Raw genomic sequence first — 17,311 nt, forward strand, 5'->3', positions numbered from 1 at the left:
TTAGCCTGCTGGGTTAAACTTTGCGTGCAGTAGAAGTTATGTTGTGTTATGCAATATGATAAATCGTTAGTTTTGATGATTTGCAAGCTGCATTGTTTTTTACTATGCTGATCTTCAATGAAAATATCCTGTCCTTAAAAAACCATTAAGTGTGCTTTGTAACTTAATGGAATTTCGCACTACAACAACTATTTGATAAAATTTGATAATTAAAATAAACGTTTTTTTTTTTTTTTTTATGGCTTAAAATGCGTGTTCATACAGTAACTAAAACATTGCTCACTGACCAAAAGTTCTTCTCAGTTTTTAAGACAACATGGTTTCCTTTTCTCTCCTCCACAACTCATCAGTTACCAGTCAGTCTCAGAAACCTGCTCAGGGTTGCCAGATTAGGTAGCATCCCCTGGAATTTTATGCTGCTTGCTGTGACAGTAATAGTTCATTAGTAATATTTTTGCATTACATTGTAGTACATTGTAGTAATAATAATACATTTAATATTTTAGTAACAATAAATAAAATTTCATTTAAATCAGATAAAAAAAAATACTTTTCATTTATTCATTTATGTGAAAAAACATATCCTGGGCTTTCCTTTATTTTGTGGAATATATCTGACACAGTTTTTAAATTTTAAAATACTTGGTAGATGCAGCCCTAATAGTATGAAATCTAAAATATGATTTTATTTATATTTTTATATAATTAAAATAAGTTTATAAATAAAAATCTTTTTCTAAATACATTTGATTGTTGTGTACTTTGTCATGCTATAAAATTCAAATGTAATTGCCTAATTACAGGATTAGTTATGTAACGAATTACATTTACATTCTGCACTTCTGAGCATTTGATTTGATGTTGAGAAATGACAAAAAGTTGAGGAAAATAATTATTTTTCAATCCGTGTAAATCTTGTCTTCTTATGAACACAATTGATTGGCAGTTTAAAATATTAATTAAATATTTAATACACTAAACAATAAATATACAAGTTAATAAATACACAAACAACCTACAGGACAAGAGAGTAAACATACGGACAAATACACCAAACAATAAAGATACAGGACAACAAAAGGTATACACAATTGGGTATCATATGAATGGGTATCAAAGCAGCATATGAATAGAGGAACTAATGCAAACTTTGTCAACATAGGAGCATTCAGAGAGTCCGAGAATTTAAAGTGCAGTTGTGCAGTGATGGTAAAGGGATGTGTGATCAGTCTGTGGTGGATAACAATACTTATCACTGTATTGCCAACTCCACCTGTGATTGAGAAATATTTCATTTCAGATTACACCTTGCTTTTGTCACTGTTGGCAGTAACTGTAACTTCTCCTGGAAAATTCTTATGGGGACATTTGTGAAATTAGACACATGGATTTTTGTCCATGTTGCTCAGGTCTAGTATCATGCATCCCAGTGTATAAAGCCCTGCATTAAAGGTTGTCTTTTCCTTGCTCTCTCTCTGAAATCAGATCTGCAGGTACAAGGTAAAGGAGACGCAGCAGCAGTTTTTCCATAGCCTGGCTGTGCGTCAGAGCCTGCCCGTGCACTTCAACATCCAGCAGGACTGTGGCCACTTCCTGGCAGATGTGCCTGCCCGCCTGCTACCCTGGGAGGAGGCGGAGAGTGATGAAGAGAAGGAAGAGAAAGGAGAGAAGGGAGAGAAGAAGAGCGAGGGAGGGGAGGAGGAATGGAAGGTAGGGCGGAGCGAGGAGGAGGCACTGGTGGATACGAAACTACGCAGCCGCGTGGTGGTGATCACACGCGAAGTGCCCTTCCAGACAGTGGCTGACTTTGTTCGTGATGGAGTGGGGCGGCATGCCCGTAACCCAGAGCTGTATGAGCGGCAGGTGTGCCTGCTGCTACTGCAGCTGTGCGCCGGCCTGGAGCACATGAAGCCTTATCACGTGACTCACTGCGACCTGCGCCTGGAGAATCTGCTGCTGGTGCACTGCCAGCCAGGCAACCCCTGGAACCTGGACCTGCTGGAGCCCAACAACAACAACAGCGCTACCGCCTCAGCTTCGTCTTCTGCCTGCCCCGCCCGCCTCATCATCAGCAATTTCTCACAGGCCAAGCAGAAGAGCTCGCTGGCCGAGGAGCCGTCCGTAGTGCTGAAGGACCGCTCACGGCTTGCTCCCGAGCTGCTGAGTGCCACCCAGTACCGCAAGTGTGACGAGTTTCAGACGGGCATCCTCGTATATGAGATGCTTCATCGACCTAATCCGTTCGAGGAGGCGCCGGGGCTGAAGGAGCGAGAGTACGCGCGTTCAGACCTGCCGCAGTTACCTACACGCTCCCTGTACTCGCAGGGCCTCCACCGTTTGGCCTACCTGCTGCTAGATGCCAACCCATCTGAGCGCATCAGCATGGCCGACGCCCGCGCTTGCCTGCAATGTCTACTGTGGGGGCCAAGGGAGGACCTCTTTCACACGCTGGGAACTGGTGCCACACCAGCTCAGCGGCAGACCACGCTGCAGAACTGGCTGGACCTGAAGCGCACACTGATGATGATCAAGTTTGCAGAGCGCTCACTGGACTCGGGCTGCGGCGTCAGCCTGGAGGATTGGCTCTGCTGCCAGTATCTGGCCTTCGCCAGCACAGACTCCGTTGACAGGGTTATCCGCATCCTGCAGGAACCACAGGGACAGCTGCTCTGAGCTCTCTTGCTCATGCTCAGATTCATTTGGATAGGTGGTTTTGGATTAGCTCTGGTCAAGCATTGTTTGGTGTTTTTCTTGCTTTAACACAGTGGCTCTTAACTCCAGTCATGGGGACCCAGTGTTCTACATACGTTCAGTTACTTTTTGCTAGAGCTGGGCCTACACTACACAACTTTTAAAATACTTACAGATTTACTCACAAACATTTTCACAGAATGACACACGTTTTTCACAGAATGTCTTATAATTTTGTGGTGAGGGTGCGCACAGTAGATAGGTCTTATTGGTAAAACAAGACAAAAAGTGGATATCACACTCATAATCAGCTACGAAAAAGCACTCAAAATCCCAGATCTTGCCCTAGAAAAGTAGCTTGAATTTGTAAATGGAGAGCCTTGACGTCTGGGTCCATATATTGTAAAAGTTTATAAAAGCTCATATTTCTCTCTTTGAGCTTTCTCATTTGCTGTTGTCTGAATCAGTTGTTAGTTAGGTAGCTGACCAGCTCAAACCACACAGGACCTGACTGTGAACGTTTTAATCATAAAAATCTAATGTGTTGAAAAATATTGGAATGTCCCCAATCACTCCAGAGTTACAGAAGTCAAAGATTCACATCAGAAGTCAAAGATTCAGTCATTTCTCCTCTCACACATCGCCACCGTTATCCACTTCTAGCTGAGCTTCTGACCTGGGAAATCGTTTTAAATATCAAAAATTTGTGGGAAGGAGCAAATCAAGGTTGCAATACATATCACAGGATTTTGCCCTTATAAGTCAGAGTCAGGCCTGTCATAGACTGCTGTACTTAACAATAACTGCAATTAACAGTTTGTATTTTTTCCAACTATTAAAATACAAACCTAAAGTGGTCAAATTACCTATCTTGCTTCTTAGCTGAGTAGCACTGACCAACACAGCTCAAGCTTAAATAAATAAAAATTACTTCTGGCTGCCCTTCAACCATGGCATCAGTCAAAGGTAGGCCTGTCTGTCTGTTTGTTACTACAGAAATATATTGTGAAAATTATCTACTGTAGAAAAAATTGCAGTCAGCTTAAATAAATGCGTTCAGCTCAAATAATTGCAATCAGTTGGTTAAGTAGCAATTGTGTCAGGCTTAATCATAGCAGATGCAATTCACATACACGTACATACAGGACTCCCACAGTATAAAAATGTATAGTAATTTATCATGGTAATGATATCATATTGCCACCGCTGTTCCCTTCCCTCCCTGTCAGGAGGGGTTGATAAGTAGCTGATGAGTGGCTCAGTTGTGTTGGGACAGGGAAGGTATGAAACATGAAACTGTCTTTTCACAGGACTGGAGTTGAGAAACAGTGCTTTAGTCTGATCCAACTTATTAGCTAATTAACGAGTCTCTCCTGCAATGTGTAAGAGCAGGTAAAACACTAAACCATGCAGGATGGAGCTCCTCCAGAACCGGGGTTGGGAAACACTCACACATGCCAGTGGCATCATCGCCGTAGCGACTACCAGTCAACTCTGATATCACAGGCCTCGCCCCTGCTGGAGACTGCTAGCACATGCACATTTGCGCTGTACACCTAGTTTTTCTGTTTGTTTTTTTTTGTTTGCTGAACATGCAAGTTCAGTTTGGACTTTCTTGGTTTGTGTCAGGTTTACACTGATGTTGAGTGGTGAAGAACAATTCACATACAATAGTCAACATTTTACTTTTATTTCTTTTGAAAGAGCCTGATCGTTGTTTGGCGAGTGACATAGTTTGATGGATGATCTGTTAACCGTCAGTTTTTTTTGTTTGTGTTTTTTAATCTTTATCATCGTCCATATCTAAAGCATGTTGAACAGCCTTGACTCGGTAAACGCCCCATGATAAATTGCTAATGCTAACAGTTCATAGCTACAGCTGGTTGGGAGAGCGCTGATCTGGCATCAGCAGCTTGTCTCCTGTGCTGTGACTGTGCTTGTAACTACTATTTTTTTTGCTTGCATTGAGTCGGTCAGAATTTCAACCAAGGCCTGAGAGATTTCAGTGTTACAGCAGTGTGTTGGTGTGGGGAGGGTGGGGATTTACAATTTTACATGTAATACCTGTGTGGTGGGGAAAAGCAGCTCGATGAACTGCAGCTGAAAGATACCACTGAGGGCCACCTATCTGTCTCATACATCCCCTTCTGTCTCCTCTTTATTGATGTTCTCCTTTCTGCCCTACACCATCTGTCACTCACAGTCCAAGAGAAAGATCAGATGTCATTTATTACATGAACATTACATTATATGAACAACTTCTTCAATTTGGAAAGAAATCAGTTTCTCTACTGACATCCGAGTGGTTTACCTATGATACAAGAAACAGATGATACAAAGGGTTCCAAAGCAGCTGGGGTGAGATTTTTGTACCACCAGAAGTTACCAAAGGTTACCAAAGACAGTTTGGCCTCTATTTTGACATTCAGACAGATTATGAAAGCAAAGTGTTTTGTATTTTTAAATGTTTTTAGCGCTTAGTTCACTCAAGGAGAGCAGACTTAGCCGGTGAAGTTACAATATTACTAAAGTGTCCTTATTCAGACGTACATCGAATAAAGCAAGTTTTGGCCCTCATATCCAAGATCGAAAGATGGACTCAGAGGATGTTTGGTGAAAGTGCACTGTGGTTTAGCGCTCCGTTCAGAGTCAGCTAGTTCCATTTCTGGGGCCCCCAGAAGAGTTCAGCTCCACAGCAGAACTGCAGAAGTGGGGCAGCTCAGCCCCAGAGGATCGTGGGTTGAATGACTGACACTCCTTATGGATACTTTTATGGATTTATGTGCAATCATTGTAAATTTTGTTACTTTTGGAAACAGTATTTAAACATATTGTATGTACTTGATATTATGCAGCATTTAGTTATTCAGTTACTTCTGTTTGGCACATAATTGATGACAATGCCTGCGTCAAGGCACGGCTTTTTTTGTTTTGTTTTTTTTATGAACCATAATTTTACATGATTTATGTTCACAAGCTTGGATAAGATGCTGTCACAGTGTGTGTGTGTATGTGTGTGTGTGTGTGCGTTTGCATGTACATTTGAGTATGCATGTTTGGCAAAGGATTTGTCAGGGAGTGCACATACTTCATCTTTTTTTTTTTCTTTTTTTTTTTTTGTTGTTATTTCCTTAATATATCTTTGGGTTTGGGAGTGTTTGTGTGTGTGCATGTGTGCGTGTGTATATGTGTGTGTGTGTGTGTGTGTGCGTGTGTATATGTGTGTGTGTGTGTATGTGTGTGTTATTTTAAAGAGTTGAGGCAGGAAAAAGGGACTTAGAAGGTGAGAATGGATCTTTGGAATCAGCAGCAAGTCCCAGTGGAGCAGAGTCTTTCCTTTAGGTCTGCATTCACGCATTCACACATCCATTTCAACCACATCAGTAAAGAAAAGCACCACTGCTACACCCTCAGAAGACCCTAAACCGACTGTGAAAAGCTGCCGTTTCCTTCTACACCTAGACAGTACACCGCAGCCAGTTACGATGATGCGTGCTTTAAAAATCTGCGCCAGTGCATCAGGTGCATTACTTGTGCAGCAACAGAATATGCTGGTAATGCGTTTGTTGCATTACTGGGACAACGTTTACCTGGGGCCGGATTCAGAAAAATGTATTAAGAAAGAACATCATCTTCAATGCTTTTTTTCTTAAGCTAAAAGTTAAGATAAATCACCATTCTTCAAAAACTCTCTTAACAGTTCCCTTAAGAATGATTCTGAAAACAAGTGATCCATTTTGCTCTCCACAGGCCCTGATCACCGGGGCTGAAAGTTTAATTGTTTTTAAAAGCGCCTTTTTCAGACTGCAATTTTAATTACAGCCTCCAAGTTTTAAGTAGGGAATGTTTTACGTAGTAACATGGAACTTGTGAGCTGCGTGAATGAGTCGGAGCAGCTAAACACCCACACACTGTGTATGCAACAACACAACTGCAGCTAACTGGTCATCAAGCACCTTCAACATTGAAGTCTCAAGCCGAAAAAGTGAAAATGCTGGTTTTCTTGGCCAAACAAACAGACCTGAACCTCAATTTATAGAAAAGCATTGCAATTTAAATTGCAGTCACAATACTGGTCTGAAAATCACATTTAGAGGTTTCCCCCAAAAACATTCAGCCCTGCTGAACATAATAATCTGAAGAACTTCACAAAATGTAAATTGCATCATCGTAAACATTCAAATTTAACACGACACAGAATTGCATTTAAGAAAATTCTTATTAATGTGTTAGCATTTGATCCTTCCTATGTTTTTCCTTAGTGAATGAATCCAGCCCCAGATTTTTAAAATTGGCCTGAGAAACTACAGGATACTGAGCCCTTAGAAACCACAGAGTCAACACCTAATGCATCAACTGCAGTGACTGCACAGCAATGCAACAGAGTTATTCATACAAGAGCTTAATAAGGTTCATCCGTCTTCCAGAGGCTATTGCTGTTCATTCTGGTTTCTTTAAGCTGTGGATCTGAGAGCAGGACAGGCCTGATTCTTTAATAGCCCATTCAGGACCTTTTTAGCAACACTGTGGAGCAGTGTAAACTTCTTTGAATGAAACTGAAACATGATTGTAAAGAGACGATGCTGTTTGGAGCCAGTTGCAAGTGGTGGGAAAGTACTGATCCAGTCTAAAGCTGTGTTAACCCAGAAGGGACAGCCATGTGGGAATGAGTAGAAAAGTATTCCGAGCAGAACTTTCGACTGTTGTCTGAATCAGGCAGGACTGCTTGCTCACTTATATGGATCCGGGTGCTGCTCGATTACAGTTGCAGTTCTACTGTGGAGAAGAGATTGTTCAATCCGTGTGTATGTCTGTGCGCGTGTGTGTGTGTTTTATGAGACTCCAGTTGCTGCTGAGCTGGTTGACGTGCTGGGGAATGTAGTGGACTGCACTGGTGGCCGTCCTTCTGTCAGAGAGTTTTCTGTTTTATTGAGTTTTATAGAATTGCATCAGTACTGTCAGAATGGCACGCACACCCACAGCTCCAAATGCACCGCTTCATCTGTCGGATACAGCTTTTCTTATTCACGCCTTTTTAAACAGAGGGGAGCTGGATGTCCTTAGCAGTGAGAGAGTCTGTAAGGCCAGCTGTACAGTCCATGCTGTATGGTACTTATGCTGTGTGGTATATGCGCTGTATGATCCTCCTCATTTCAACTGTCAAAGGTTAAGAGACTTTTAACCACTTCTTACAGAATCACCCTACACAAAATTCCATTTTCATATGCGGTATTTTTCATTTTTTCAGTAGTATTGCCAACAGGGTGTTTTACTGTTGCTTACCAGTGTATTTTAATGGCCACTGAATATATAAAAGCTCTACTGGCTTTATATATATATATATATATATATATATATATATATATATATATATATATATATATATATATATATATATATATATATACATATACATAATGTATATGTGTGTGTATATCTCATTGGCTTATGGCCATCCTTTGTTGTCTGAGTTAACCGATAGTAATAAAATTATGAATATATGTTTTTATATGCTGTACATGTGTTTTCTTTGAAAGAAATATAGAACTGTGTGTTGGGCACCTCAGAATATTTCTGATCCATTTACAGTGACCCCTGCCTTAGTCATAACGCTCATTGCTTTAATGGAAACCTTAATACAGCGGAAAAGCATTCAGGCCGTATGTGGAAAGTTCTCTGTTTTGGATTCGTCATGGTTGTGATGTTATTGCTTCACATGTGGTCTCCCTTTCAACCTTCAGCAATTTAAATTCATGTTAAAGTGAGTATTGTTAGTTGTATTGTTGCTGAGGCAGAATAAAGCACAGCCAATCAGAACAGAGGTCGTTTACTGTCAGAGGCCACTTAAAATGGCCAGTCACCACAAGTTACTCATAAGAAAAAAGAAAACATACTTAAACAGAAATACTTATACAAAATCCTCCAACACTCTTCAGTGCATCTGAAGTGAAAAACAGAAGTTTACAAAACTGGAGTTCAAAAATTGATTAAAAGATACAGAGAAAATGGGTCTTTAACTGCGCAGGACCTGGTAGGTCATCAAAACAGTACTAGAAGCTTTTATCTCTGAGAGAGAGGAGAAAATCGAGCTTTAGATTTGGAAAAATCCACAGGTGTTTCTGTCTGTCCTATCACTGTGAGAAGATGACTCAGCACTGTGAGTCTGAAAGGATGTGTGGCTGTAAAGAAGCCATTATTGAGAAAAGAAAGCAGGCAAAACTCTTCATGGACTGAAGAGTCTAAATTTGTAATTGTAACCAACTAATAAAACTAAACTTTGTGTGGAAAAATATCCCTGCAGATTTCTTTGAAAAAATGAAAGCACATCTGTAATGAGGGCAAAGGGAGGACACCTTTCACCTATGATTATTATGATGTATTTCCCATTTGGGACTGGCGACCTGTCCAGGGTGTCCTTCGGCCCGATGACCACTGGTATAGGCCTCAGCAACCCCCCACTAACTGCTCACCATGTGGCCATGAGGGACAGAGATGCAGTCTCCCTTCCTGCTCTAAAATGCAGGGGTGTGGCTAAAATAAGGCTCCACCTACAAACTGAAACAGACTAAAACTCTTTGTATTACAGTAGTGACATGAGCAAACATGACAACTTTTTCATTATTTAAAAATTAAAGTCATTGTAAATCTGAATGTGTGTATGGTCTGTATATATCACTGCTGTCAGAACAAAACCTTGCATCTCCATTTTTTGTCATTTTTTAGTTTTTGACATAATTTGAAAATGCCTGTTGTGCTTTTCAATGTACATTATGTACATTTCAAGATAAATGGACCAAAAGAAACGGTTCAGAATGACCTGGATAAAAGTCTGGTTCCATTGACTCACAATAAAAGTAAAGTATTTTTTTTCTTTTCTTGTAAAGTTACCGTTTTGGACATACGAGGTGTGTGTGTGTATACATTTGTGTAATGTGTGTGTGTGTTTGAGCAGTGTATATATATATATATATACACTGCTCAAAAAAATAAAGGGAACACTCAAATAACATCCTAGCTCTGAATTAATGAAATATTCTCATTGAATGCTTTGTTCTGTACAAAGTTGAATGTGCTGACAACAAAATGAACAATCAATGAACAACAATCAATGGAAATCAAATTTATTAACCAATGGAGGCCTGGATTTGGAGTGACACACAAAATTAAAGTGGAAAATCAGTCTTGCTTCCTAAGTGGACAGTTTGATTTCACAGAAGTTTGATTTACTTTTAGTGGTTGGAAATATTTCTGTAAAAAATTTAAGAAATGTGTGAAATATGGGCCTTTTCATTTCTATTTTTCAGTTTACAATTTACTACATTTCTAGTTATGGTGTAATGCATGTTAAATCCCTGTAGGAGGCAGACTACAAGCCTTTCACTTCCTTCAGCCTTCTCACATGAACTGACTCATTACGAGTGTGTGTGAGAGTGTGTGTGTGTGTTCTCCTTGCGTCAGCACTGTGTGAGTGTGTAATCTCTGCAAGTGTTCTCTATGGTTGATGAATCTGATGTCTCAGCATTTTTCTGATCCTCTTCTAGCGGAGTAAAGGCCATTCTCGCAGTGTGCAGTCCGTATGTTAACACGTACATACTCAGCCTCTGCTGTGCTCTCTGTATGCAGTGTTCTGAACCCCAAGACTCCAGCTGTGAAGTGTCTGCTCTGTGCTTTCCAGCTCAGTGTCCTGTAAACTCTGATGATTCTTCATGTTTCTCTCTTTACAATTCAAAGCTAAATCTCTCCGTCCTCTGTGTATCAGGATGATGTTCCTGTGGTTGCTCTGTGTGTGCGTGCTTGTGTGTGTGTGTGTGTTTTGGTAAACAGGTGATGGAAAGCTTAGTGTATGACTCAGTGTGTGTAAGCCTGTGTGGACGTCCCGTACAACAGGTAAGCACTGTGACAGGCTCTTCAAGCTCCAGTACAGCCTGCAGACAGCACAGCCTTCTGTTACAGAGCAGCTCTGATCGATATACACCAGCCATGACTGCAAAAGAGTACTGCAGGTCAGTTTGTCCACTACATGCCCAAAGCTCAGACAAATTATTAGTTCCTTAAGATTTCAGACATTTGGTAGCATTTGTGTGTGTGTGTGTGTGTGTTCTCATACATTTTCAAGACAGTAACGGTTTATCTTTGTAGGAAAGCCTGAGAACACAGTAATAACCTGGTCACTATGTTCTAAAGTGCATGTTTCATTTTTCTGGCAGGACCATTGCTTTTTAGTTATTTAGAGCATATACATAAACCTGTGCATGCCTGTGTACCTTACCATTGCTGTACAGAAAACAGGCATCTGCAATTTTGTTTTTCAATTTTTTCCTGCATCATTTGAACACATCAGCTGCCTTTTGCATTGCTTGAGTGTTTCATGATGTATGGGTCAATATAAAAACTCCAAAATTTCTCTGTTTACATTAACTTCCCCAAAAGTAAAGACCATTTTTGCCCTTTACCGTTTTGGAGACGCTTTTTCTTGACGATATGCATATTGTAGAATACTCTAACAGTCCATAATCTGATTACAGCTCATGTAGTGTTGTGTTAGCAAGCTGTTATTGTAGTAATATACAAGGCTGTCTTTAATTATAATTTGACAGTGACTAGGGTTGTCAGGTGTCTGGTTTTGGATCAGACAGTCCTGTCTTGAGCTTCATTGTCCAGTGTCTTGTTAGTGAAGTCAACCAGACTTTAAATGCCTATTATCTTTCAGTTCCATCTGCATTCAAAATACAGTTAAATATGAAAAGGTCTTCATCTATTTTACAGAATAGAATTTGTTTATTTGTGTTGCACAATGCCAAAATGAATAATAGAAACTTTATTTCCATACGTATGTCCATACACATACTTACCTAATGGTCTTTTTTTTCTTTCCTGTATGGTTAACCATGGATGTAAACACTTCAAATTAAAGCTGACACTGCACAATTTTGTTTGAAATCCCACACTGTAGAGTAGCAAACCAAACAAGCAGAAATTGTTACTGTGTCATGACATACAAACTCCATGGACATTAATCTATGCATAAAGATGTAAGACTATACGTATAGATTAATGTCTGTCATTTTTGTCTGTTAATGACAGAATGGGCAGTCTGGATGAAGTTCCCTTTCAGGTTCCTCTGGGTTCTCTTGAAGAGCCGCTGGATGGGATGAACCTAGCCACAGCCCCGGAAATCAATATCCCAGACTACCATCAAATACTGAAGGACACGCAGGTCTTTCACAAACACACAGCACTTCAGCAAGACTTAATGAACATCATGTAAAATTGACATTTTATATATCATATAAAGTCACATGGTATATTAAGGAACATTCTTTCGACCATTCAAGAAATCAGCATATGATGTAAATTCGCCACTTGTGTGATGTGTAAGTAACACCTGTTCATGTGTTTCACTCTGCAGTATGAGTTCTCTCTGGAGAACTGGGTTCTCACCGAGCTCCATGCAGGTTCCTTTAAGGACCCTGGTGTTCCGGTCTGTTCGCCTGAGGACATGTGCGCAGTCCCATCCTGCCCTCCGTACTGGCTGCTGTTTAGCAGCCCGCAGGTGAGGCATACCACACGTCACCGTAGCAAGGAATTACGGGAGGACGGCCCACGCCCACGCAGCCTGAGCATGAGTGCAGTGGTGGACCCCCAGAGACGCCGCCTACCGCGCTCTGTCCATTTCCTCATGGCTGACTCGGAATGTGAGGGCGCTGGCTACCGTGAGGATGACGAGGGCTCCTCCAGCGAGGACGATGCCCCAGCTTCACGCTCTCACAGTGCAGAAAGACCACGCAGCTCTGGGCCCAAGAGACCACCTTCACTGCTCTGGGAGGCACAGCGGCGCTCAGCCTCTCAGCTCATGCTTCCTGGCTCACCCCGGCTCCCATCAGCGAAGACCAAGAAGAGCTCCACGGGCAGCCCCCACAGCCAGAGGTCCTCACGGAGGAAAGCTGGCTCTGGGAGCTCCAGTGCGAAACGGCACTCTTTCTCACATAAACAGACCACCACACAATCACTTCTACAGCAGAGACCCTCCTCAGCTGGCCCTCAGCCATCGACCCGGTTGCACAAGCCTGCTCTGCAGGTATGAATGAGCAGCCAGTGTGGGATTTCTGCAGAAGCTGGTAAAATTAAGCCAATAACAATGTTCCTTACCTCTTCAGTCTTGACTTTAGGCTTAACAGTTCTTGACTTGTGAATTATCCTCCAGATGACTGTTACATTGAATATCGATCGATATGCAACAACCAGATAACTCTTTGTCTGCTTATACTGTTCTGCACATATCAAAGAGGCCAGAAGTGAACTGAAGTTTAAAGTTGTACCCCTGTAGGTGTGCGTACAGGGGCAAGACAGGCTAATGCGACTGAAACCTCCACCTTTAAATGAGAAAGCATGAAGAGTGACAACACAGGGCTTACATAATGCTTTGTGTTTGCTTTTTCCATTTTTTTCTCAAGCACCAAAGGAAAAAGGGCTTTTGTAGTTGAGTAGTGAGGTAGATATTAAGCTGATTATGGACAGCTTGGAGGCTTGGAAGGGCTTGTGGCCATTAGGTGAAAGCAGAAAGCAAATAAAGTCAATGGTTATCACTATTTAGAATGAGGTTGCTAGAGCTATGGAGACTGTGGAGGCAGTTGTTATGGATGGCTGCAGTTTTGCCACACACTGCTAGCATCCTGTCCCAGATAGATAACATCACTCCTCTGGAATCAACCGAGGCCAAAAGCCATCCAGGTATACTGGAACAATCCAGTCTGGATGGAGAGTTGTGGTAGATGGGAGAAATAACCATTAAGCCATATTTAGTGGTGATACAGTATCTAGTAATTCTTAATATCTAATATTTTCCAAATCTGTCCTGACATTTTCACACAAAGTAAAGGGCAGCAGGTGTTTATAAATTGCCAAAAAAATGAAACATGTCAAAAATGGAGATAAAGAGGTTTTTCCTGACAGCATTTACAGCAGTCACAGTGCTTTTTAGTAATACAGTGAGGATAGGGAATAAATGCTGCCACCTCAAGCTCTGTGGAATGTCTTGTTTGCCACTTGGAAAGTCATAATCACAAAGTGCTTTGTACTCAAAGTCAGAAAGTTGTTGTGGAAAATCTACTTTGACTGGTGATGTTAATTTGTTAGCTATCAAGCTCCTCAAGGATGTTTCTGACATTTTTGCCCTTGTAAAAAATGCACATAAAACACTCAACATTTCCAAACATTCCAAGCAATGCTTATAACCTGCTCAGTCACTTAAAAAAGTAAGTTGCATCTAAAAAAATAACGACATACTTGCTAAATTATCCTGTCTTCCACCATGGTGAAGCTTAAAGACCGGCACCAAGAATCAGGGTAGTTGCCTTGTGTTGAGTGTGCTCTACCATTGTGTAGTAGTGTTACATGTGTGTGTGTGTGTGTGTGTGTGTGTGTTTGTGTATGCGTATGTGTATGCATGTGTCAGACTCTTCGTCCACGCAGTTCTCATGGAGGTCGTGGCTCAGGTACAGACTCTTCGGTGGAGCTGCTCTATGCTCTGAGTAAGGAGGAGAGAGAGCTGCTGGAGACCATCACTGCACAAGGATACACACCCAACTCTGCCATTCTTGCTCTGCAGCGCACTGGCCCACGCAGTCCAGAGCAGGTAACACACTCGTACACATTATTGAACAAGCACTTATAATCCTCACACAGACTTGGATCTGTGATATACATTTAATAAATACAGTGCAATACAGTTTGTCCTTAGTTCAAATGCAGCTGCTTCCACCAGATTCACCTCTTCCTTTTAACTTTTTATAAATGTTCAGAAAACAGGCAGATTTCTGAGTTATGGCCAGGGCTTTTCATACAGATGTAAGAAGGTGAAATCTTTCAGAGGCCTAAGAAACCCTGCGTTGTGCGCAGAAAAAATGGCAGTGGAAAATCGTAATTTTTTTCTCAAAGGTTACCACTGATTAAAGAGACAATATTAGGGACATCCACATCGGTATCAGAGCTGCTTGAGGCATATTTTAATGCATCAGTATCAGTGAAGTCTAATCCATGTTGCGCCACTTCTGCTCTAAAACTGATAATAAGCCTGGTTTATACTGAAAAAAGCATAAAGCAGCCTTGAGCCGTTACAGCATTCAAAAATAAGGGAAAGGAGCAAGCTTTTGCAATGTTATGAAATTGTAGCATATTCACTATACACTTTAAAATGGTTCTCACAACAGTAGTCCAAAAAAATATATACTATACTGGACATGTATCAAAAATCATTAAAAATTACCAAAATTATATTATTATAGAATATCATAATAGAAAAATCATCAAGTTCGTCGCTCAAATTGGGTAATAGATCAACATTAAATGCATTATAAATGATCATTTAAAGAATAATGTGTCACATTATGCACGTCTGAAAAATTATTATACTGCAGCATTTAAGTCAATAGCAGCCTAGAATATCATAAATAAGATCTGTGCCGACTTTTTCTGTTTACTGTTGGCAAAAATACAGCTATCCAATTGGGCTTATGAAGATTTTGATTTGTTTCTTTGACTTGTTTCTTGGTGCCCATTCTTGTTTTTTGGGTCCCATATGTAGCCTTGTGCGGGTCTGGTTATGGCAACTCGAGCTGGCTGAAAGTTGCATTCAGAATTCATAGAACTCATTGCATTCAGGCATGAGGGTTTTCAGCTCAGTCAGCAACAGTCCTACCTCAGTTCATAATAAAGGAAAATAACACACTGAACTGCAGCCTCCTCGATTCACATCCCTGCAGAACATCTCAGGCTGCGGTAACAGAGCTGAACCACTAGAGGTCCAAAACCATCCAATTTTCTGCCAACAGGTCAAGACTGTGAAGGGAGTGAACAGCGTGATTTATGTTCTGTATCTTTACAGATTCTGAACTACCTGCTGGCGTGTGATCGTCTGTGTGCACTTGGTTATGAGAAGAGTCAAGTGGAGGACGCACTGGAGATGTTTCAGAACTGTGAGAGCAAGGTGAGAAACACAAGTGATGTTGGCACTATATATCATCACTGTCCAGATAAACACTCTAAAACAGTAACTTTATAAGAGAAAGCAAAAACTTTCTTAAAATGTAATAGAAGTTAATGTAAATGGATTTTTTTCCAGGTCATTTTGGGGAAAAATAATTATTTTTTTTTATAATACTACAAAAACTACACTGTTCTGAACCATAAGGCAAAGAAACTCATAAAACCCAAAGAAAAACATAGGATGTATATATAAAATTCTGCAGATCCATATTTGGCAATCTGATATCACATGTGGAAAATATGTGATGGTTTTGGCAGCACTCGACTTGTTGAAGCTTAGAAATGGCATTGAATTTTATAAAATACAAAATAGTACGGTTTGTCAGACGTACCGTACTGTTTGTCATGCTATGTTCTTTTAATCTTGTATTAACAAGCTGCTAAACATCTGCCTAATCTTTTTCTAAAGGTCTTTTACAGCCTTTGACTACTTCAGCGAATGTAAGATCAATAGCACAGCACTGAATCAAATACACGCAGTGGAGCAATCATAATAGTGTGGTGATGGCCTCTAAATCGCACTCTGTCAGCACTTAGGTAAAAAGGCATAAATGCCAAAAATGGAAATTTAAAATGATTATTTCACTCTGAGTCATCTATCCTTTTTTCATTGAACATGCTCATGTTAGTGAAGGTCTTAGTAGACAGTCGCCATACACAGCTGGATTATGTAGGTCTGGGCTTTTTTGATGTATTATGTAGTTTGTGAGTTGCTCCGATTGTGATGTGCTGGTGTGCTTCTCTCTTTGTCTTTATCAGGCTGCAGAGTTTCTGTGTTTGCTGGCTCAGTTCCGTGAGATGGGCTTCCAGCAGAGCACCATTAAAGAGGTTTTGCTATTGCACGAGAACCACCGGGAGAGAGCGCTGGAGGAACTCATGACGCGCGTCGCCTGAATCTTCTAGAAGAGAGATTTTACAGCTCCAGCCCCAAATAAACTCTCGCAGCACATTCACGCACTGTAATCCTTGCAGAGAACAAGTGAAATGTCACATTCTTTGTCGTATTAGTTGTGTTATGTGGTTTTAAAACTCTGCAACTTCAGAGTTACTGCCATGGAAAGAGAGAAACACCTGCCTATTTTCTCATAAGAGACTCAGAAATATTGATATTGAGTTTAAACTACACTTGCAGTGAAACACAAAACAGGCAAAAGTCAACTTTTTTAAATGTTTTAAACAAGAAGGGTAAGCAGGTCACTTCTCAGTGATTAAGCTGTTTTGGGACATTAACATCAAAGCAGGACTATTGACAGATCTTTGAATTGAATAATGGCAGAAGAGCTCATGCGCATGTGATTTTCACATAATTCTGTCTCCTAGATTGATATATAAAAAGTGAAATGTTGATTAAACATGTGTATTTCATGAAGGGTGTTGTACTGAGGAGAGATTACAGTACGGAACCAATAAAGTTCTCTTGATTCAGCATCTAACATCCTACTCAGTTTCATCTTTGAAAACAAGATTTGTCTGCCTAATGCATTTCACCAGGGAACACATTAGTTGTACAGGCTGGAGCATGATGACTGTTATTTGGAAAATCACATTACTTTCAAACCATGTAAACATTTTAATC

General features: G+C 40.7%; 2 protein-coding genes across 4 annotated transcripts in view; both read left to right on the forward strand.

The window, feature by feature from the left end:
- peak1 (pseudopodium-enriched atypical kinase 1) overlaps positions 1-8,013 on the forward strand; it is a 121,448-nt gene extending 113,435 nt beyond the window's left edge. For all 3 annotated transcript variants that reach the window (XM_037542770.1, XM_017714980.2, XM_017714981.2), the window contains one exon: positions 1,486-8,013. In XM_037542770.1, coding sequence (XP_037398667.1) covers positions 1,486-2,673 — 1,188 coding nt within the window. In that variant the 3' untranslated portion in view covers positions 2,674-8,013. The remainder of the gene's footprint in view (positions 1-1,485) is intronic.
- A 2,000-nt stretch (positions 8,014-10,013) lies between these two features.
- Positions 10,014-17,168, forward strand: ubap1la (ubiquitin associated protein 1-like a). The gene is made up of 6 exons (XM_017714983.2): positions 10,014-10,694; positions 11,776-11,908; positions 12,101-12,769; positions 14,147-14,326; positions 15,575-15,676; positions 16,495-17,168. The coding sequence occupies exons 1-6, from the start codon at positions 10,519-10,521 to the stop codon at positions 16,627-16,629; spliced, it is 1,395 nt and encodes a 464-aa protein (XP_017570472.1). The 5' UTR covers positions 10,014-10,518; the 3' UTR covers positions 16,630-17,168.
- The last annotated feature ends 143 nt before the right edge of the window (positions 17,169-17,311 follow it).

This window comes from Pygocentrus nattereri, chromosome 11, assembly GCF_015220715.1.
Source record: "Pygocentrus nattereri isolate fPygNat1 chromosome 11, fPygNat1.pri, whole genome shotgun sequence".
Classification (NCBI taxonomy): domain Eukaryota; kingdom Metazoa; phylum Chordata; class Actinopteri; order Characiformes; family Serrasalmidae; genus Pygocentrus; species Pygocentrus nattereri.